Source organism: Vanacampus margaritifer, chromosome 2, assembly GCF_051991255.1.
Source record: "Vanacampus margaritifer isolate UIUO_Vmar chromosome 2, RoL_Vmar_1.0, whole genome shotgun sequence".
Lineage (NCBI taxonomy): Eukaryota > Metazoa > Chordata > Actinopteri > Syngnathiformes > Syngnathidae > Vanacampus > Vanacampus margaritifer.
This window is the reverse complement of record NC_135433.1, coordinates 27,031,835-27,055,072: the sequence shown is the minus strand read 5'-3', so window position 1 is coordinate 27,055,072 and position 23,238 is coordinate 27,031,835. Positions and strand designations below refer to the sequence as shown.

The window sequence follows — 23,238 nt, the reverse complement described above, 5'->3', positions numbered from 1 at the left end:
AACCCAAACCCTAATTTGAAACCCTAGTTTGAAACCCTAACCCTAATTTGAAACCCTAACCCTAATTTGAATCCCTAGTTTGAATTCCTAACCCTAATATAAAACCCTAGTTTGTAACCCTAACCCTAATGTAAAATCCTAGTTTGAAACCCTAACCTTAATGTAAAACCCTCGTTTGAAACACTAACCCTAAACTGAAACCCTAGTTTGAAACCCTAACCCTAATTTGAAACCATAGTTTGAAACCCTAACCCTAATGTAAAACCCTAGTTTGAAACCCTTACCCTAATTACAATCTTAGTTTGAAACCCTAACCCTAATTTGAAACCCTTGTTTAAAACCCTTACCCTAATATAAAACCCTAGTTTGAATCCCTAACCCTAATGTAAAACCCTAGTTTGAAACCCTAACCCTAATTTAAAACCCCTGTTTTAAACCCTAACCCTAATGAAAAACCCTAGTTTGAAACCATAACACTAATGTAAAACCCTAGTTTGAAATCCTTACCCTAATTTGAAACTCTAGTTTGAAACCCTAACCCTAATGTAAAACCCTAGTTTGAAACCCCAACCCTAATTTGAAATCCCAACCCTAATAGAAAACCCCTTGTTTGAAAGCCTAACCCTAATGTAAAACCCTAGTTTGAAAACCTAACCGTAATGTAAAAACCTAGTTTGAAACCCTAACCCTAATGTAAAACCCTTGTTTGAAACCCTAACCCTAATTTGAAACCCTAGTTTGAAACCCTATCCCTAAATGTAAAACCCTAGTTTGAAACCCTAACCCTAATGTAAAACCCTAGTTTGAAAGCCTTACCCTAATGTACAACACTAGTATGAAACCCTAACCCTAATATAAAACCCTAGTTTAAAATACAAACCCTAATCTGAAACCCTAGTTTGAAATCCTAACCCCAATGTAAAACCCTAGTTTGAAACCCTAACCCTAATGTAAAACCCAAGTTTGAAACCCTAACCCTAATGTAAAACCCTAGTTTAAAACCCTAACCATAATTTGAAACCTTGGTTTGAAACCCTTACCCATATTAAAACCCTTGTTTGAAACCCTAACCCTAATGTAAAACATTTGTTTGAAACCCTTACCCTAATTTGAAACCCCTGTTTGAAACCCTAACTCTAATGTAAAACCCAGGGTTGAAACCCTACCCTAATGTAAAACCCTAGTTTGAAACCCTAACCCTAATGTCAAAACCTAGTTTGAAACCCTAACCCTAAAGTAAAACCCTAGTTTGAAACGCTAACCCTAAAGTAAAACCCTAGTTTGAAACCCTAACCCTAATATAAAACACGTTTGAAACCCTAACCCTAATGTAAAACCCTAGTTTGAAACCCTAACCCTAATTTTAAACCCTAGTTTGAAACCCTAACCCTAATATAAAACACGTTTGAAACCCTAACCCTAATGTAAAACCCTTGTTTGAAACCCTAACCCTAATTTGAAACCCTAGTTTGAAACCCTATCCCTAAATGTAAAACCCTAGTTTGAATCCCTAACCCTAATTTAAAACCCTAGTTTGAAACCCTAACACTAATGTAAAACCCTAGTTTGAAACCCTAACCCTAATTTGAAACCCTAATTTGAAACCCTAGTTTGAAACGCTAACCCTAATTTGAAACCCTAGTTTGAAACCCTAACCCTAATGTAATATCCTAGTTTGAAACCCTAACCCTAATTTGAAACCCTAGTTTGAAACCCTAACCCTAATGTAATATCCTAGTTTGAAACCCTAACCCTATTTTGAAACCCTAGTTTGAAACCATAACACTAATGTAAAACCCTAGTTTGAATACCTAACCCTAGTTTGTAACCCTAGTTTGAAACCATAACCCTAATGTAAAACCCTTGTTTGAAACCCTAACCCTAATTTACAACCTTAGTTTGAAACCTTAACCCTAATTTACAACCTTAGTTTGAAACCCTAACCCTTGTTTGAAACCCTTACCCTAATGTAAAACCCTAGTTTGAAACCCTAACCCTAATTTAAAACCCCTGTTTTAAACCCTAACCCTAATAGAAAACCCCTCGTTTGAAACCCTAACTCTAATGTAAAACCCTAGTTTGAAACCCTAACCATAATCTAAAACTCTAGTTTGAAACCCTAACCCTAATATAAACCCTAATTTGAAACCCTAACCCTAATGTAAACCCTAGTTTGAAACCCTAACCCTGATGTAAAACCCTTGTTTGAAACACTAACCCTAATTTAAAAACCTAGTTTGAAAACCTAACCCTAATGTAAAACCTTAGTTTGAAACCCTAACCCTAATTTAAAACCCTTGTTTGAAACCCTAACCCTAATGTAAAACCCTAGTTTAAACCCTAATAAAAAACCCTAGTTTAAACCCTGATATAAAACCCTAGTTTGAAACCCTAACCCTAATTTGAAACCGTAGTTTGAAACCCCAACCCTAATTTGAAACCCTAGTTTGAAACCCTAACCCTAATGTTAAACCGTAGTTTGATACCCTAACCCTAATTTGAAACCCTTACTCTAATGTAAAACCCTAGTTTGAAACCCTAACACTAATGTAAAACCCTAGTTTGAAACCGTAACCTTAATGTAAAACCCTAGTTTGAAATCCTAACCCTAATGTAAAACCCTTGTTTGAAACCCTAAACCTAATTTGAAACCCTAGTTTGAAAACCTAACCCAAATGTTAAACTCTTGTTTGAAACCCTATCCCTAATCTAAAACCCAAGTTTGAAACCCTAACCCTAATTTGAAACCCTAGTTTGAAACCCCAACCCTAATGTAAAACCCTAGTTTGAAACCCTAACCCTAATGTAAAACCCTAGTTTGAAACACTAACCCAAATGTTAAACCCTTGTTTGAAACCCTAACCCTAATCTAAAACCCTAGTTTGAAACCCTAACCCTAATTTGAAACCCTAGTTTGAAACCCTAACCCTAATGTAAAACCCTAGTTTGAAACCCTAACCCTAATGTAAAACCCTAGTTTGAAACACTAACCCTAATGTAAAACCCTAGTTTGAAACCCTAACCCTAGTTTGAAACCCTAACCCTAATGTAAAACCCTAGTTTGAAACACTAACCCTAATGTAAATCCCTAGTCTGAAACCCTAACCCTAGTTTGAAACCCTAACCCTAATTTAAAACCCTAGTTTGAAACCCTAACCATAATTAAAAACCCTAGTTTGAAATCATAACCCTATTTAAAAACCCTAGTTTGAAACCCTAGTTTATAACCCTAACCCTAATGTTAAACCTTAGTTTGAAACCCTAACCCTAATTTGAAACCCTAGTTTGAAACCCTAACCCTAATGTAAATCCCTAGTCTGAAACCCTAACCCTAGTTTGAAACCCTAACCCTAATGTAAAACCCTTGTTTGAATACCTAACCATAGTTTGTAACCCTAGTTTGAAACCCTAATCCTAATGTAAAATCCTTGTTTGAAACCCTAACCCTAATTTGGAACCCTAGTTTGAAACCCTAACCCTAATGTAAAACCCTAGTTTGAATACCTAACCCTAGTTTGTAACCCTAGTTTGAAACCCTAACCCTGATGTAAAACCCTTGTTTGAAACACTAACCCTAATTTAAAAACCTAGTTTGAAAACCTAACCCTAATGTAAAACCCTAGTTTGAAACCCTAACCCTTGTTTGAAACCCTAACCCTAATGTAAAACCCTAATTTGAAACCCTAACCCTAATGTAAAACCCTAGTTTGATACCCTAACCATAATTAAAAACCCTAGTTTGAAATCATAACCCTATATAAAAACCCTAGTTTGAAACCCTAGTTTATAACCCTAACCCTAATGTTAAACCTTAGTTTGAAACCCTAACCCTGATGTTAAACCTTAGTTTGAAACCCTAACCCTAATTTGAAACCCTAGTTTGAAACCCTAACCCTAATGAAAATCCCTAGTCTGAAACCCTAACCCTAGTTTGAAACCCTAACCCTAATGTAAAACCCTAGTTTGAAACACTAACCCTAATGTAAAACCCTTGTTTGAAGACCTAACCATAGTTTGTAACCCTAGTTTGAAACCCTAGTCCTAATGTAAAATCCTAGTTTGAAACCCTAACCCTAATTTTAACCCTAGTTTGAAACCCTAACCCTAATGTAAAACCCCAGTTTGAATACCTAACCCTAGTTTGTAACCCTAGTTTGAAACCCTAACCCTAATTTGAAACCCTAGTTTGAAACCCTAACCCTAATTTGAAACCCCTGTTTGAAACCCTAAACCTAATGTAAAATCCAGGTTTGAAACCCTAACCCTAATGTAAAACCCAAGTTTGAAACCATAACCCTAATGTAAAACCCTAGTTTGAAACCATAACCCTAATTTGAATTCCTGGTTTATAACCCTAACCCTAATGTAAAACCCTAGTTTGAAAAATAACCCTAATGTAAATCCCTAGTCTGAAACCCTAACCCTAGTTTGAAACCCTAACCCTAATGTAAAACCCTAGTTTGAAACACTAACCCTAATGTAAAACCCTAGTTTGAAACCCTAACCCTAATTTGGAACCCTAGTCTGAAACCCTAACCTTAATGTAAAATCCTAGTTTGAATACCTAACCCTAGTTTGTAACCCTAGTTTGAAACCCTAACCCTAATTTGAAACCCTAGTTTGAAACCCTAACCCTAATTTGAAACCCTAACCCTAATTTCAAACCCTAACCCTAATTTGAAACCCCTGTTTGAAACCCTAACCCTAATGTAAAATCCAGGTTTGAAACTCTAACCCTAATGTAAAACCCAAGTTTGAAACCATAACCCTAATGTAAAACCCTAGTTTGAAACCCTAACCCTAATTTGAATTCCTGGTTTATAACCCTAACCCTAATGTAAAACCCTAGTTTGAAACCCTAACCCTAATTTGAAACCCCTGTTTGAAACCCTAACCCTAATGTAAAACCCTAGTTTGAAACCCCAAACCGAATGTAAAACCATAGTTTGAAACCCTAACCCTAATGTAAAACCTTAGTTTGAAACCCTAACCCAAATTTGAAACCCTAGTTTGAAACCCTAACCCTAATGTAAAGCCCTAGTTTGAAACCCTAACCCTAATGTAAAACCCTAGTTTGAAACCCTAACCCTTATTTAAAACCCTAGTTTGAAACCCTAACCCCATTTTAAACCGCTGTTTGAAACCCTGACCCTAATGTAAAACCCTAGTTTGAAACCCAAACCCTAATTTGAAACACTAGTTTATAACCCTAACCCTATTGTAAAACCCTAGTTTCAAACCCTAACCCTAATTTGAAACCCTAGTTTGAAACCAAAACCCTAATTTGAAACCCTAGTTTATAACCCTAACCCTAATGTAAAACCCTAGTTTAAAACCCTAACCCTAATTTTAAACCCTAGTTTATAACACTAACCCTAATTTGAAACCCTAGTTTGAAACCCTAACCCCAATGTAAAATCTTAGTTTGAAACCCTAACCATAATGTCAATCCCAAGTTTGAAACCCTAGCCCTACTGTAAAACCCTAGTTTGAAACTCTAACCCTAATTTGAAACCCTAGTTTATAACCCTAACCCTAATGTAAAACCCTAGTTTGAAACCCAAACCCTAATTTGAAACCCTAGTTTATAACCCTAACCCTAATGTAAAACCGTAGTTTCAAAACCCTAACCCTAATTTGAAACCCTAATTTGAAACCCTAGTTTATAACCCTAACCCTAATGTAAAACCCTAGTTTCAAACCCTAACCCTAATTTGAAACCCTAGTTTGAAACCCTTACCCTAATGTAAAATCCTAGTTTGAAACCCTAACCCTAATGTAAAACCCTAGTTTGAAACCCTAACCCTAATTTGAAACCCCTGTTTGAAACCCTAACCCTAATGTAAAACCCTAGTTTGAAACCCTAAGCCTAATGTAAAGCCCTAGTTTGAAACCCTAACCCTAATGTAAAACCCTAGTTTGAAACCCTAACCCTAATTTGAAACCCTAGTTTGAAACCCAATCCCTAATGTAAAACCCTAGTTTGAAACCCTAACCCTAATGTAAAACCCTAGTTTGAAACCCTACCCCAATTTTAAACCGCTGTTTGAAACCCTAACACTAATGTAAAACCCTAGTTTTAAACACAAACCCTCATTTGAAACCCTAGTTTATACCCCTAACCCTAATGTAAAACCCTAGTTTGAAACCCTAACCCTAATGTAAAACCCTAGTTGGAAACCCGAAACCCTAGTTAGGGTTTTACATTAGGGTTAGAGTTTCAAACTAGGGTTTTACATTAGGGTTAGGGTTTCAAACTAGGGTTTTACATTAGGGTTAGGGTTTCAAATTAGGGTTGGGGTTTCAAATTAGGGTTAGGGTTTCAAACTAGGGTTTTACATTAGGGTTAGGGATTTAAAGTAGGGTTTTACATTAGGGTTAGGGTTTCAAATTAGGGTTTTACATTAGGGTTAGGGTTTCAAACTAGGATTTTACATTAGGGTTAGGGTTTCAAACAAGGGTTTAAAATTAGGATTGGGGTTTCAAACTAGGGTTTTACATTAGGGTTAGGGTTACAAATTAGGGTTTTACATTAGGGTTAGTGTTTCAAAGTAGGGTTTTACATTAGGGTTAGGGTTTCAAAGTAGGGTTTTACATTAGGTTTAGGGTTTCAAACTAGGGTTTCAAATTAGGGTTAGGTTTTCAAACTACCATTTTACATTAGGGTTAGGGTTTAAAACTAGGGTTTCAAACTAGGGTTAGGGTTTCAAACTAGGGTTAGGGTTTCAAACTAGGGTTTTACATTAGGGTTAGGGTTTCAAACTAGGGTTTCAAATCAGGGTTAGGGTTTCAAACTAGGGTTTTACATTAGGGTAAAGGTTTCAAACTTGGGTTCCAAATTAGGGTTAGAGTGTCAAACTAGGGTTTTACATTAGGGTAAGGGTTACAAATTAGGGTTTTACATTAGGGTTAGGGTTTCAAACTAGGGTTAGGGTTTCAAAACTAGAGTATTACATTAGGGTTAGGGTTTCAAACTAGGGTTTCAAATTAGGTTAGGGTTTCAAACTAGGGTTTTACATTAGGGTTAAGGTTTCAAAGTAGGGTTTTACATTAGGTTTAGGGTTTCAAACTAGGGTTTTACATTAGGGTTAAGGTTTCATACTAGGGTTTTATATAAGAGTTTCCAAATAGGATTAGGGCATCAAATTAGGGTAAGGGTTTCAAACTAGGGTTTTAAATTAGGGTTAGGGTTTCAAACTAGCATTTTACATTAGACTTAGAGCTTAAAACTAGGGTTTTACATTTGGGTTAGGGTTTCAAATTAGGGTTTTACATTAGTGTTAGGGTTTCAAACTAGGGTTTGAAATTAGGGTTGGGGTTTCAAACTAGGGTTTTATATTAGAGTTTCAAATTAGGGTTAGGGTTTCAAACTAGTGTTTTATATTAGGGTAAGGGTTTCAAACTAGGGTTTCAAATTAGCGTTAGAGTGTCAAACTAGGGTTTTACATTAGGGTTAGGGTTTTATATTAGACTTTCCAAACAGGATAAGGGTTTCAAACTAGGGTTTTACTTGAGGGTTAGGGTTTCAAACTTCGGTCAGGGTTTCAAACTTTGGGATTTATATTAGGGTTAGGGTTACAAACTAGGGTTTTACTTGAGGGTTAGGGTTTCAAACTTCGGTCAGGGTTTCAAACTTTTGGATTTATATTAGGGTTAGGGTTACAAACTAGGGTTTGAAATTAGGGTTAGGGTTTCAAACTAGGGTTTTAAACTAGGGTCAGGGTTTCAAACTAGGGTTTTACATTAGGGTTAGGGTTACAAACTAGGGTTTCAAATTAGGGTTAGGGTTTCAAACAAGGATTTTACTTTAGGGTTAGGGTTTCTAACTAGGGGTAGGGTTCCAAGCTAGGGTTTAAATTAGGGTTTTACTTTATGGTTAAGGTTACAAATTAGGGTTGGGGTTTCAAACTAGGGTTTTACATTAGGGTTAGGGTTTTAAACTACAGTTTCAAATTAGGGTTTGGGTTTCAAACTAGGGTTTTACATTAGGGTTAGGATTTCAAACTAGGGTTTCAAATTAGGGTTAGGGTTTCAAACTAGCGTTTTACATTATGGTTTCCAAATAGGATTAGGCTTTCAAACTAGGGTTTTACTTTAGGGTTAGGGTTTCAAACTAGGGTTTCAAATTAGGGTTGGGGTTTCAAACTAGGGTTTCAAATTAGGGCTAGGGTTTCAAATGAGGGTTTTACATTAGGGTTAGGGTTTCAAACTAGGCTTTTACATTAGGGTTTCCAAAATAGGGTTAGGGTTTCAAACTAGGGTTTTACTTTAGGATTAGGGTTTCAAACTAGTGTTTTACTTTAGGGTTAGGGTTTGAAACTAGGGTTTCAAATTTGGGTTGAGGGTTCAAACTAGGGTTTCAAATTAGGGTTAAGGTTTCAAACTAGGGTTTCAAAATAGGGTTAAGGTTTCAAACTAGGGTTTTACATTAGGGTTAGGGTTTCAAACTAAGGTTTCAAAATAGGGTTAGGGTTTCAAACTAGGGTTTTACATTAGGGTTGGGGTTTTAAATTAGGGTTTCAAATTAGGGATAGGGTTTCAAACTAGGGTTTTACATAAGGGTTAGGTTTTCAAACTAGGGTTTCAAATTTGGGTTAGGGTTTCAAACTAGGGATTTTATATTAGGGTTTCCAAATAGGATTAGGGTTTCAAACTAGGGTTTTACTTTAGGGATAGGATTTCAAAATAGGGTTTTACATTAGGATTAGGGTTTCAAACTAATTTTTCAAATTAGGGTTTGGGTTTCAAACTACGGTTTCAAATTAGGTTTGGGGTTAGGGTTTCCAAATAGGATTAGGGTTTCAAACTAGGAAATTACTTTTTGGTTAGGGTTTGAAACTAGGGTTTTACATGAGGGTTAGGGTTTCAAACTAGGGTTGTACATTAGGATTACGATTTCAAACTAGGTTTTCAAATTAGGGTTAGGATTTCAAACTAGGGTTTTACTTTTGGGTTAGCGTTTCAAACTAGGGTTTCAAATTAGGGTTAGGGTTTCAAACTACGGTTTCAAATTAGGGTTGGGGTTTCAAACTAGGGTTTAAATTAGGGTTTCAAAGTAGGGTTTCAAACGGGTTTCAAATTAGGGTTGCGGTTTCCAACTTCCTAGTTTGAAACCCTATTCCTAAAATAAAACCCTATTTTGAAACCCTAATTCTATTTGGAAACCCTTATTCGAAACCCTAATTTGAAACCCTAACCCTAATTTGAAACCCTAATATCAAACCCTTGTTTGAAATCATAACCCTAATTTGAAACTAGGGTTTCAAATTAAGGATATTGTTTCAAACTAGGGTTTCAAATTAGGGTTATGGTTTCAAATTAGGGTTTTACATTAGGGTTAGGGTTTTAAACTACCGTTTCAAATTAGGGTTGGGGTTTCAAACTCAGGTTTTACATTATGGTTAGGTTTTCAAACTAGGGTTTCAAATTAAATATATGGTTTCAAACTAGTGTTTCAAATTAGGATTAGGGTTTCAAATTAGGGTTTTACATTAGGGTTAGGGTTTCAAACTAAGCTTTTACATTAGGGTTCCAAAATAGGGTTAGGGTTTCAAACTAGTGTTTTACATTAGGGTTAGGGTTTCAAACTAGGGTTTTACTTTTGGGTTAGCGTTTCAAACTAGGGTTTCAAATTAGGGTTGGGGTTTCAAACTAGGGTTTCAAATTAGGGTTAGCGTTTCAAACTAGGGTTTCAAATTAGGGTTAGGGTTTCAAACTAAGCTTTTACATTAGGGTTCCAAAATAGGGTTAGGGTTTCAAACTAGTGTTTTACATTAGGGTTAGGGTTTCAAACTAGGGTTTTACTTTTGGGTTAGCGTTTCAAACTAGGGTTTCAAATTAGGGTTGGGGTTTCAAACTAGGGTTTCAAATTAGGGTTAGCGTTTCAAACTAGGGTTTCAAATAAGGGTTAGGGTTTCAAACTAGGGTTTTACCTTAGGATTAGGGTTTCAAACCAGGGTTTTACATTAGGGTTTAAAACTAGGGTTTCAAACGGGTTTCAAATTAGGGTTGCGGTTTCCAACTTCCTAGTTTGAAACCCTATTCCTAAAATAAAACCCTAGTTTGAAACCCTAATCCTATTTGGAAACCCTTATTCGAAACCCTAGTTTGAAACCCTAACCCTAATTTGAAACCCTAGTTTGAAACCCTAGTTTGAAACCCCAACCCTAATGTAAAACCCCAGGTTTTCAAACTAGGGTTTTTATCTTAAGGTTGGGGTTTCAAACTAGGGTTTCAAATTAGGGTTAGGGTTTCAAACTAGGGTTTAACATTATGGTTAGGGTTTCAAACTAGGGTTTCAAACAAGGGTTTAACATTAGGGTTGGGGTTTTAAACTACGATTTTACATTAGTTTTAGGGTTTCAAATTAGGGTTGGGGTTTCAAACTAGGGTTTTAAATAAGAGTTACAGTTTCAAACTACCGTTTCAAATTAGGGTTGTGGTTTCAAACTAGGGTTTTACATTAGAGTTAGGGTTTCAAACTAGGGTTTTAAATTACGGTTGGGGTTTCAAACTAGGGTTTTAAATTAGGGTTTCAAACTAGGGTTTCAAATTAGGGTTGGGGTTTCCAACTACCTAGTTTGACACCCTAATCCTAATTGGAAACCCTAATATAAAACCGTAGTTTGAAAAAAATAACCCTAATGTTAAACCCTAGTTTGAAACCCTAACCCTAATGTAAAACCCTAGTTTCAAACCCTAACCCTAATATAAAACCCTAGTTTCAAACCCTAACCCTGATGTAAAACCCTAGTTTCAAACCCTAACCCTAATGTAAAACCCTAGTTTCAAACCCTAACCCTAATGTAAAACCCTAGTTTGAAACCCTAACCCTTATTTGAAACCCTAGTTTGAAACCCTTACTCTAATGTAAAACCCTAGTTTGAAACCCTAACCCTAAAGTCAAATCCTAGTTTGAAACCCCAACCCTAATTTGAAACTCTAATTTGAAACCCTAACCATAATGTAAAACCCTAGTTTGAAGCCGCAACCCTAATTTGATACCCTAGTTTGAAACCCTAACCCTTATTTGAAACCCTAGTTTGAAACCCTAACCCTAATTTGAAACTCTAATTTGAAACCCTAACCCTAGTTTGAAACCCTAACCCTAATTTGAAACCCTTGTTTGAAACCCTAACCCTTATTTGAACCCCTAACCCTAATTTGAAACCCTAGTTTGAAACCCTAACTCTAATTTGAAATTAGGCTTTTTATAAACCAGTAGGGTTTCAAACTAGGGTTTTAAACTAGGAATGAGTTTTAAAAGTAGGGTTTAAAACCAGGGGTAGGCTTTCAAAGCAGGGTTTTAAATTTATTGGGACTCGTATAGGGTTAAGGTTTCAAATTAAACTTTTAAAAAAGAGGTATGGTTTCAAACTAGGGGTTTAAACCAGGGCTGAATTCTTAAAGTAGGGTTTTAAACTAATGGTAGAGTTTAAAAGTAGGATTTTAAATTAGGGGTAGGATTTCAAAGCAGGCTTTTAAAGTAGGGTTGGTGTCTCAAATTCCACCTTTAAATTAGGGTTAAGGTTTCAAATAAGGCTTTTAAAAAACAGGTAGGGTTTCAAACTAGGGGTTTAAACTAGGGATGAGATCTAAAAGTAGGGTTTTAAACTAATGGTAGGGTTTAAAAGTAGGATTTTAAATTAGGGGTAGGATGTCAAAGCACGGTTTTAAAGTAGGGTTGGTGTCTCAAATTGCAGCTTTAAATTAGGGTTAAAGTTCCAAATAAGGCTTTTAAAAAAGAGGTAGGGTTTCAAATTAGGGGTTTAAACTAGGGATGAGATCTAAAGGTAGGGTTTTAAACTAGGGGTAGGGTTTCAAAGCAGGGTTTTAAATTATAGGTAGGATTTCAAAGCAGGATTTTAAAGTAGTGTTGGTGTTACCAATTAGGGTTTTAAATTTACTGGGAGATTAGTATAGGGTTAAGGTTTCAAATTAAGCTTTTAAAAAAGAGGTTAGGTTTCAAACTAGGGGTTTAAACTAGGGCTAAATTCTTAAAGTAAGGTTTTAAACTAATGGTAGTTGTTTAAAAGTAGGATTTAAATTAGGGTTAGGATTTCAAAGCAGGTTTGTTGTCTCAAATTGCACCTTTAAATTAGGGTTAAGGTTTCAAATAAGGCTTTTAAAAAACAGGTAGGGTTTCAAACTAGGGGTTTGAACTAGGGATGAGTTTTAAAAGTAAGGTTTTAAACTAGGGGTAGGGTTTCAAAGCAGGGTTTTAAAGTAGGGTTGGTGTTACCAATTAGGCTTTTAAATTTACTGGCATTAGTATAGGGTTAACGTGTCCAATAAGGCTTTTAAACAAGGGGTAGGGTTTAAAATTAGAATTTCAAAGTGGCGGCCATGGCTCAGGGTGTAGAGACGGTTGTTCATTAACCAGAAGGTACCCTGTTCGATCCCCGCTCTCCCCAAGTCATGGATCGTTGTCACATTGCCTCCAGTGATACTGACAATGGTGTATGGAAGTTGTGAATGTTTGTTGGTGGTCGGAGGGGCAGTAGGCGCACACTGGCAGCCATGCTTCCGTCAGCCTACCCAAGGGCAGCTGTGGCTACTCAAGTAGCTTACCGCCACCACAGTGTGAGTGCATGAATAATGTATCTATTCCTTTGTAAAGCGTCTTTGAGTGTCTAGAAAAGCGCAATGTTTTTATTAAAGTAGTGTTTTAAACTAGTCAAGATTCAAATTAGGGATTTAACCTAGTCAGCTTTATACTAAATTTGGGGTTCTAAATTAGGGTTTGGGTCTTAAAAGTAGGTAAGGAGTTGTTTACACGGTTCAAATTAGCATAACAGAGCCTCACTAGAAGTTCAATTGCATTTATTTTCATATTAAAGAGTGTAATTAGAAACATCTCATTCAATGACACAAATGCATGATCAATGTGAAGTAAAAATATCACTTTTAAAATGGACACGTTTAAATAACAGCGTGTTATTATCGTCGTCATCATCGTCATGATTGGCTTTTAATGAACTGCGACTATGATATGTTCACACAACGAAACCTCGTCCCCGAAATTATAAACATTTATACACATCAGTACAGTTGTAGTTTTGCATGTCAGTTACATTTTGTCAAATGTGCAAGATGAAGCAAACGTCGCTGACGGCGCTCGTCCAGTCAAAGTCCTTAAATAAACTTTCAAGTTTGGATGAGGTGGCGCAGGCCGGGGCTTTCCACAAAAAAGGTCAGGGGGTTCGTGTGGTGTCGTCTACACAAAACTGGAGGTCAAAAAGGGGGGACACAACTCAATTACACACTTTGCAATGCGGATCTCATTCACAGACAAACTCAACCACACGCACGCACACGTTTAAGACAGACAAACAGATATACACAGACGCACACGCTCCTGTCTGAGGTTCTTTGGGTATGAAAATAAAATGAAATACAAATTTCAAATTGGAAAAAAAACAAGAAAAGCAAGAAAATAAAATGAAATACAAGGGAAAAAAATCAAGCAAAGTAGTAATAAAATAATCTCTATGGAATCACATTAAAAATGAAAAGTAATCAAAACAAAGGCAAGAAGGAGACCAGTGTCATGTCGATTGTGACTGCTCTTTTTTCCTGCGTGCTCAACATCAATTTGCACCTCTTCCATTTACACCAATCAATATACAAAGTCATTGCACATTTTTTTTGTTAGTGTAATTTTTAACTTTTTCTTCTTTTTTTTTAACAAACTTCAAACATTCCTCTCAGGCCATTTAAAAATAAGATTTGGTAGCGCCCAAGTGGGCAGCCTTTTTTTTTCTCTCCTCACACGCCTCGAGGGACAGTTACAAAAGTACTTTAGTGTTTGTCACGGCTAAAGTTCACATTTGTCACAACTCAATTCAATTGAGTTCACGTCAGCAATTGCAATATTATCCAAGAAAACAACATAGTGAGATGTTACAGAAGGAAGAATCTAATTATATGCGGCCTTTAAAGCCATTTGAGCAATTAGTCAATATATGATATCCAGTGTAAGGTACAAGCACTAGTATACTCTTTGCCCTCACGAATACAATTCAGCATCTTAAATGCCCCACTATTTGTGCCTCTTTTGCATCATACTAGTACACAGTTTCTGTGTAGAATACACAATAGTGGGTAAAATGTTCGTTGTTCTACTAGTGCACTGAATAGTGAGGACAAAGAGTGTGACCGTGAGCTTGATATGAAGGTCATTGAATAAATTAGATGTCACGAGTTGTCAACTAGTGCAGTTTTGGCTCACTAGTAATATGTAGTTGTTCTACTAGTATGCCAAAGTTGTCCTACAAGCTCTTTGTCCTCATTAGTAAGACAAGTCAGCTCACTAGTAGACCCACAAGTGATGCTAAACTGCTCTAGTGTTCTAACTAGCAGCATTTTTTCCACTAACGTTTGACATTTCTTCATACTAGTTTCACCACGGGATCTAGTTCTTTAACCAGGGGACATAGTTGCTCTACTAGTGCGGTGAATTGTCTTACCAATGAGGGCAGAGCACGTACTTGTACCTGGACCTTGAGGTGTCTTTAAAGCCGCTTGAGGAATTATTCCATATTCTTGATATTCACCTTAAGGTTAAGGTACTAGTGGGAAAAATGGTACCAGTAAGACACTAGTTCTTTTTACATGACCTTTGCGCATAGAGGCTACAGAAGAAAGGTTCTCTCCAAAGAGGAGATTGTGAATACAAGGAAGATCACGAAAGAAGAATGAGTAATGGCAGATCAACACTTGAAATAACCAGACAGATTCCAAGAGAATATTATTCCTATTTAGTTGTAGTGTCACAATTCATCCAAAAATATATATATTTTTCAAGTTTTTTGGGGGTGACAGTGTAGTTGTCAGTAAAAGCAGGAAGCAGCCCAAAAAAAAACGCTCATTAGGAACGCATCAATGATGTCCTGTTGGACCCCCAAGTGTATTTGCACATCCGTGGAGAGCTTGCGAATTCGACGTCAGCCACCAGCTGGGTTCTTGTCTTGACCACCACCGCCTTCTCCAGTTGAGGATCCCATCCCGTAAAAAGTGCAAGTGTTTGATAGTGTGATGACAACTACTTGTAGTGGAGTGCCTTGAATCAGAAGGCTAGTCTTTTTCGCCGTCCTCACTGCTTCCTAAAAGGGAAACCAAAAAAGATATCAAGTCAGTGGCAATGATCTGCTTTCATAAATATCCACACGGCTCACTTGAATCCTGAAATTTCACCCGAAATGCTCACTATCCCAATTAAAGTGCATTTTCAGCTGACCTCCTTGTTCGATGTCCGAGTCGGTGAGGTGCGTCAGGGAGAAGCTGGCGATGCTGGCCGGTGAGATGGAGAAGCGCGAGTAGTTGGAGGAGCCTCCCCAGCCGGATGCCGCCGCAGCGGCCGGGGACGAGATCCGGGACGCTGCCGGGCTCTTTGACGCCGCCACGTTTTTGTGCGTCTTGGAGGGGAAGGCGGGCGCCGAGGGGAAGTCGTCGTCCCACTCAAAACCACCGCCTGAAGGACGGGAAAACGGGCGGGCGATGAGCGAGTGGAGAGTCCCGCACATGTGGACATGTTTACCTTCTTCGTCTGTGGAGCTCTCAGAGTTGGTGAAGCGGTTCAGGTAGCTGGAATTTGGCACCGGGCTGCTAAACTGCGGTGTGTACATATTGGAGCCTGATGAGTGGTCGCCCAGCTCCATGGTGGGCGTGTCCTGGATAACAACACCGATTTGAGTTGGCATGATTTAAACAGGTAGCGGAGGAGTCAAGGACGAAAAAGTAAACATGTCATGACAAGCGTACCTGGTCAAAGAGGTAGACGGTGACATCATCAAAGAAGGACACGGCTCTTCTGGTGGTGGTGGCCACCCCAGTGTTGAGGCTCGCCGCTTTCAACAAGCTCCTCAGGTTCTTGGCGTCGCTGTCGTCGGAGATGATGAGCGGCACGGCGTGAGGGCCTTCATCCTCGCTGTCCTCGCTGGAGCTGTGCAGCTGGTAGGCGTGGACGTCCTCGTCCGAGTCGTCGCTGTTCTCGTTCTCCTCGTCGGCGTCCATGCCGTCCTCGGGGCCGTCCCGCCGGCTCAGATAACGGCCCTCCACGTCGGGCTCTTTGATCTTATGGGCCTCCCCGGTGAAGGCCCGCGTTAGCTTAGCGTGAACGGCGTCCTCGGCTGATGGAAGCAGACCAGTTGGGGAAGGCTGATCTGGCTCAGGAGACTCAGGTTGGTCATTAAAAACTGATCTGTCTCCATCGTGATTGGGCCAGCTTAAAGGTTCTGTTACTTTCTCGTTGACGTCTAAATGGATCTCTGGAGATAGAGCTGGTTCGATGTCACCCTGCGCTTGCGGAGCGGCAGAGACTTCATCCTGTGGTATTAAAGACTCCGTCAGACTTTCGGTCAGACTTTCCCCAGCTGGGATCGGAAACCCGGTAGAGTTTTGCAGCGACGCGACTTCAACGGAACCTTCCACTTTTGTTTCTTCAGACTTCTTCTCCGGCTCCGATTCGTTGTCTGAGAAGTAGGCGGAGTCTCTGTAATTACTGCTCATGAGCGGTTCTTCGACAGGAACGATGTCATCGCAGTCCTCTGCAGAAGCATCCGGCGAGCCCTCGGCTTCAGAGATGACAATTTCCGGAGGAATCAGATTGGTTGGAGCAGTGGTCTCGTCAATGTTTTTCTTTTGAGCCACACTGTCGCCATCTTTCACAGGTGAGATGTCTTTATCGATGGGCTGAGTGTTCCACTCAGGAGACTCCAGGTTCTCTGTCTCATACCCACTGTCGGCTATCTTGTATGGAGGCTGGAGTTTGTGTTGGTCTCCGAGCCGGTGAATGTCCAGAGAGTCTAAAGAGTCTGGCGTCTGCGCGGAGTTGTCAACGGTGGGTAGAGTGGTGGACATGCTGTCCTCTAGCAAGCTGTCCTGACTAATCTGGTCCAACGAGGGCCCGGATACCAACAGAGAGGATCTTCCGAGAGGTTGCCCGTTGGTATCCGTAAATAATTCTTCGTGGTCAGACAAATTTGTTTCCATCTCCAAATCCGCATCCTCATTGAGTTCACTCAACAGATCAGCGCTTGTCAGATCGTCAATGTGTCCACTGTCGGAAACCGAGGCTTGGATATGCACTTCTTCAGGTATTTGACTTCCGATGAGTTGATGAGCACTACTGTTAGAGGTTTCATGGTCGAGGCTGGACAGATTGGCATCGGTGCACGACGCCTCTCTAGGGACACTTTCAGAGAACACGGGAATCTGATCGTCAGCCTGACTAAGGAGAATAGCCAAACTCTCCGAGGTAGAATGAAAATCAGAGTCAACGGCTCTGTCTGACGCTTGGAGCAGAGTGAGGTCCTCAGTGGAAGAACGGTTACTTTCTGGCAGCTGCTTGCTTATGTCGTCTTCTGAGAAGACAGTAATGGAAGGCACCAGTGTTTCATTTTGTACCCGAAACGGATTATGTTCCCCAAAGTTGCTGCTCGGCGAGTTCAAATTTCCCAGTTTCGGGGATGTGCTACTCCATGCAGGTTTGAAATAAGAATCCGCTGCCTTTAAGCTGCCGTAAGTGTCTAGGTTGTCCCAAGAAGCCATTTTGAAGTTTCTCTCTGGCTCATGGACAACACCAGGTGATAGAAAATTCTGCTGTGAACTTAGAAACTGTGCGTCTTCTTTCATCAGGTGCTGCTCCTTAAGAAATATAAAATTCTCTGCCAGCTTTTCAGTGTTCAGAAGCCTGGTGGTATCTGCACTGGCCTCCTCCAGAGTCTGGTGAGTGGCTTCTGAAATATGGCCTAAAAAAGAATCCTGTGCATTCACATCTTGTATATCCAAAAGAGTATTTACACAAAAAGGATTGCTGTTACGATCTGGAAGCGCCACAAAATCGTTTCTCCAAGACAGCGAGTCCTCCTGCCTGGACTCTCCCTCTGTGAAAATATTAGTGTGGTATGGACTGTCATTTTCAAGAGATGACCAGACATGACTGTCTGGTAAATACGAATCCTTGGAGTCAATGCTGTGGTGGAAAAAGTCAGCCTCTGTGCTGGATTCATCCAAGCGAACATCTTGAAGGACAACAAAGTCCTGCTGGCTCGAATTGAAGCCTGTCCTTTGAGCTCCATCTTGTCCAGTCGTGCTTTCTCCTGCTTGATCCTCAAGTTGTATGTAATACCCGTTCCCATTAGCTGGCTTGTGGGCATCCAACACTGGCACAATCCCAGGTATTCCAGACGGAGTGTGTCCACCACCAGCAGCAGTTGCCGATCTGGCGACGGGATCTGGAAAATGAGCCTGGATATCTTCAGTGGAAACGGGATAGAACATGCTGTGGTAGTTCACCGTCGTGTCCATGCCTGGGTGTGAATGGCTGCCGTCATAGTGGTCGTGCTTGGCTGCCTCCCAAATGTATTCAAAACTGAGACCTTTGCTGGTTTCAGTGACGGTCAGCACCTCGTCAATGTCCTGCTGCAGGGAATCGTCCGCAAACTGCTCCAGGATGGGGAAGGAGGAGTGGCTAACCGTGGTCTGTCGCGTGGAAACGCTCGGCTTGAGAGAGTCCCAGCGCTGCTCAAAGTCTTCTTCAATGTCCCTTTGGCCTTGCATGCGCAGGTAGATGAGTAAACGGTGAACTTCCTCAGCCGTGGCACGCTTGTCGGAGGAGAGCCAGCAGAACTGCAGGACCTCGTACCTGAAAGTTAAATTTTTAATCGGAATTAATCGCATGACTTCAAGTTAACTCACGATTAATCTCAAATTTGATATGTTCTAAATGTACAATAAAATGTACAATAATTTCCTCCCCTCAAGTTTAATAATAATGATAAATTGTATGTGTAATGCACTTTGTATTTCCAAAGAAATTACAGTACTACAGTGTCAAGTAAAAACTAATTAAAATAAAACAAATACATAAATAAATATATAAATAAAATAAAAGTTTCATGCTCTTGTTAACATAAAAGTGGAAGAACTGTTAAAAGGAACCCCCGACTGTCATGACAAGTTTGCTCTATATTATTTATTTGGTTGTTACCAACATAACTATGAGATTCATTTTTCAAAAATCATTTCCAGCTTAATACATTTTGTAGAAACTTTATTTGTCGGTACGCCGCCATTGTTATTTACGTCATAACGCATTCAGTGCGTGGTGATGTAGCATGGCGGCTGGCTCTCTGCCGAGCAATGTGAAACGCCTACAAAGAAAGCAAGTTAAGCCTTGTAGCATTCCTAAAGAAACAACAAGCGATCGGGGGAGTCACTCTCCCCGATCAAGTGAAGGTCTCGTCATTCACCAGGCGCATTCAAGAGTTTTGATGATCCCTTTAGGAACTTTATGGAGCCTTACACCTTCATATTAAGAGCTAATCTAATCTAATCTTTAACATGAAGTAACCTGTGAAATTCTGCACATTTTTTAAAATTGTAAACTACAACTTGACTCCAGTCTCCACAAATATATGCATTATGGTTAAATTTATTACTGCAAAATTTTGACGTGGGCCTGTCTGCTACGTTGCGACTGGAATTCCCCCAGAACAGGCTTTCTAAGTAAGGAGCGGTCATTAATCGCACGTTAAAAGTATTTATTAGTAATTAGTGGTGTTAAACTTTATATATATATATATATATATATATATATATATATATATATATATATATAGATATAGATATATATAGAGAGAGAGAGAGAGAGATAGATACACAAACACATATATATGTCTCTAATGATAATCAGAAGATTGCAGATTACAGAGCAGGGGTGCTCAAGTTCGGTCCTTGAGAGCCTGTTTTCCATGTTTCCCTCCTGCAGCACAGCTGAATCTAATGATCAGCTAATCAGCAGGCTTTGTAGAAGCCTGATAACAATTCTGATCATGAATCAGGTGTGTTGGTGGAGAGAAACATGGAAAACAGGCTGGATAGGGGCTCTCGAGGACCGAACTTGAACACTCCTGTTACAGAGTAACTGGAAGAGTCACTTACGTTCACCTATCAAAGTTACTTCATTTTAGGTTCATGTTGAAATTTCACAGCTGACTATTCTTAACTTTTTTAAGTATAATATCACTATTCATTGAGAAACATAAGAGTAAAAAAAAAACTCTCACCATCTGTCAGAATAAGGAAGCTCCAGTTGTGGCTTGAAGAGTTTGACTTGTTGTTCCTTGATCACATGATTGAGAACCTCCCGGTCAGACAGATGTGGATATGGTTGACCAGCATTCTCAAAAAGCTCCCACAAGGTCACCCCCAAGGACCTAGGAACAATAAAGGAGTAAAAAAAAAAAATAATAAAGTATGTATGTATAGTTGTAGACCACCAAAGCGTAATGAAGTTAACAGACAATTAGCATTTGCTGGCCTCTAGTGGTGAGATTTTTGCAACATAATGCAGGACGCCACAACAGATTACAAAAGAAACATAATCCACACCCTTCTGTAATACTTGCAACTAAAGAGTGGAAAAATACTTTGTTTTCAGCTGGCTAACAGACCTCTGACATCAAACACGACGCTTCATCGAGTTGGCTAAAATGTACTCGATGATTGACACAGCATGTCCGATAGCAGGTTGGGCCAAATTTAAACCATTACCTAGTGAAGAGCAAAGTTTATTCAGAAGGTAAATGTGAATGGATATGGAGGTAATTCGAACTACCTTGCGTAACGCTGCAATTTATGACCAAGAAGCATTTGGCTAAGCAGCAGAGCAGCCGGGAGACAGTCTGCACATTCGAGCTACTTAGATTGTGCCTTGTTAGTGGCAGACATGACACACACAGACTAGAATGGGCCACTAATGTGAATGATAAGCCTCCATTGATAAAGAAGCACAATTTAATGAGCAAGTGCAAAGGGGGGTTATGGCAGATTTCTCTTACAGTAAATATATTTATAAAAAACACTTGCAGGCCAAAAATATCAAGCAAATAAATCCAGTAAGTGCAGCAGTGACTGAGTGTGTTTTCGTGAGCTGTGTAACAACTGATTTTTACATCACAGTGCAAACTCGTCAATAGTGCACAGTTGGTAACTTCTAAATGTCACGATTACTGTAATATACATGAACAACACTCCCAGGTCAAAAACATAAAACAATTAAATGAAAACTAGCAAGTATGGCAGTATTAAGTGAGCCTGTAACAGAGGTGGGCATTTCGTCAGTACTGACAGAACCAGTGCAGACGGAAATGGCCCTCTGATTTGAGTAAAGATGACGTCACGTTGTCACGCCATTGATGCGTGTCACAAATGCGCCATTTGTGTGTCAGATTTATTACGATCTATCAGCACAAATATCCACTTTATGCTTCATGTCTCAAGTGGGATTGAAATAAAGTCAAATATCAACACTGTTGCACTTCACTGCTTTGCAGATGTACTGTCGCACGTATAGCTTTCGATTGGTTGCCATGACAACACAACTCTACAACGTTTGAGTTTAATATTTGATGTTTATCTATATTTATTTGCAAATAAAGCTTTATGGTGAAGGTTTTGTTAAATCATGGCAACTTTCTTATGAGGTCATTTGATTTAATTGCGTCACGGTCGGCCACTGCACGGTTCGTTAAGGATACGACAGTTGAGCTACAGTTATTATGTATACGCACCAAACATTGCTGGACTTGGTATGCTCCAAAGTGATCACACCTCCATGGCGCTCGCCCACCAGTTCAGGAGCCAACCAGCGAAGGGGTGCAAATTCATCGTCCTCTGTGATGATGTAATCCTCCTATGATGACAAAAAAAACAACAACAACAACAAGAAAAAGATCAGAGGGCGAGATTACAAACGGCACAGCGACAAGGGAACATAAGTGCGTCAACAAAAGAATTTATTGTTTTTGAGGCTGCAAAAGTGATTTATGCTCTGATGCAAGCAGGCAATGCACGCTCACTTTTGACTCGCCAACCTCTCCAGAAATAGCACCAGTGGGTGACCTTATCTTATGAGTATTAAATTCAAAGTGACAGATCAGCAGAATTTAAGGAACGCTGCAGACAGGAGGGCCTTGGCGCGCTGAGTTAGCGCAGCTCGTCACGTCAGAAGAGAATTATACTGTTCATTGCAAAGCAAATACCTGCAACTCTTCCTTCTTTTATCTTCTCCTCAAATAGTGTTTCACTCTTATTAAACACCAGCATGATGCCGTTGCCACATCAGCTTCACAATAGAACGTGTTTAATTATTTTATTTATTTTAGCACTTGGCCAATGAGACGGCTTGTCAGCTTTACAAGCTGGACCTGACATTTTGCTTGGCTGTTAATCAGGAAATCCTTGTTGTTGAGCAGTGTTTGTTAGGTGGTACGAATTTCTTACTTGCACCACAATGAGACTCAAAGGCTTGAGTTACAGCCCCTGGATTATTAAACACGAGGTCACAGAATACTTTATACATTACACTTATACGAGCCAACAACAAAAAAGAAGGAAAGAGTAGCGAATTATTGCTAATTTGACATTTCTGCTTACTTTATATGCATAGGGCCCAATTCCATAGTCTCCGACTTTCACAGTAAGATCTGCCGTCAGGTAGCAGTTCCTCAGAGCTAAATCACTGCGAAGGAAACATGACATAAGTTAGATAGTCAAACACATTTGAATTTCTCAATGATTTCATCGTTGTAGACTAAACTAAACACAAAATGGGCCACTGGTGTAGTCAAGAAGACTATTAAAAAATGGTATGGAAAAACATGTGTGTTCATAAATTTAGGTCCTGGGAAGAAAACATTTCTAATTCGGGCCTTGAGCTGAAAGCAAAAATTGAGATAGATCAACTAATCTGTCGATTATTTTGCTGATTAATGGATGAATCTGATTTTTTTTAAATCCTTTCATTTCCATCCCTTTATTCAAAAAGAATGACATGTTCGCCTTTTTTATTGGCAAGTTTATATTTAAAACACAAAGCTTTGTTTTTTATAGGCAAAAATGACAATTTACTACAACTTAGTCTTACTGAGTCTGCAGAGAAACTAACTCTTCATCAAGTATCTCGAGGTCTGGATTACACGTTCTTAGGTCATTAACGTTTTCATTTCTAACCTACATGTTTGTTTGTGTTTGTGTTTGTGCGTGCGTGCGTGTCCATGTGGACAAGTGATGAGTGGGAAGGATTTGAGTTGCATTTTATTTATGAAAAGTGCAGTACAAATTAAGTTTGATTGACTGACTGACTGACTGAAAGGAGCAGCAGTCCACTAAAATGAAGCAAAAATGATTCATTCTTTAAATTGTATTTACTGTAACTATGTCATGACTATGTTT

General features: G+C 39.2%; 1 protein-coding gene across 1 annotated transcript in view; it reads right to left on the bottom strand.

The window, feature by feature from the left end:
- Positions 1-12,805: 12,805 nt before the first annotated feature.
- Positions 12,806-23,238, bottom strand: part of lmtk2 (lemur tyrosine kinase 2) — a 35,421-nt gene continuing 24,988 nt past the window's right edge. The window contains exons 8-14 of the mRNA XM_077557031.1: positions 22,441-22,525; positions 21,576-21,697; positions 20,070-20,219; positions 15,763-18,646; positions 15,539-15,671; positions 15,239-15,472; positions 12,806-15,104 (exon numbers count right to left, since the gene is read on the bottom strand). Of these exons, the coding sequence (XP_077413157.1) occupies positions 15,076-15,104; positions 15,239-15,472; positions 15,539-15,671; positions 15,763-18,646; positions 20,070-20,219; positions 21,576-21,697; positions 22,441-22,525 (3,637 nt within the window). The 3' untranslated portion in view covers positions 12,806-15,075. The remainder of the gene's footprint in view (positions 15,105-15,238; positions 15,473-15,538; positions 15,672-15,762; positions 18,647-20,069; positions 20,220-21,575; positions 21,698-22,440; positions 22,526-23,238) is intronic.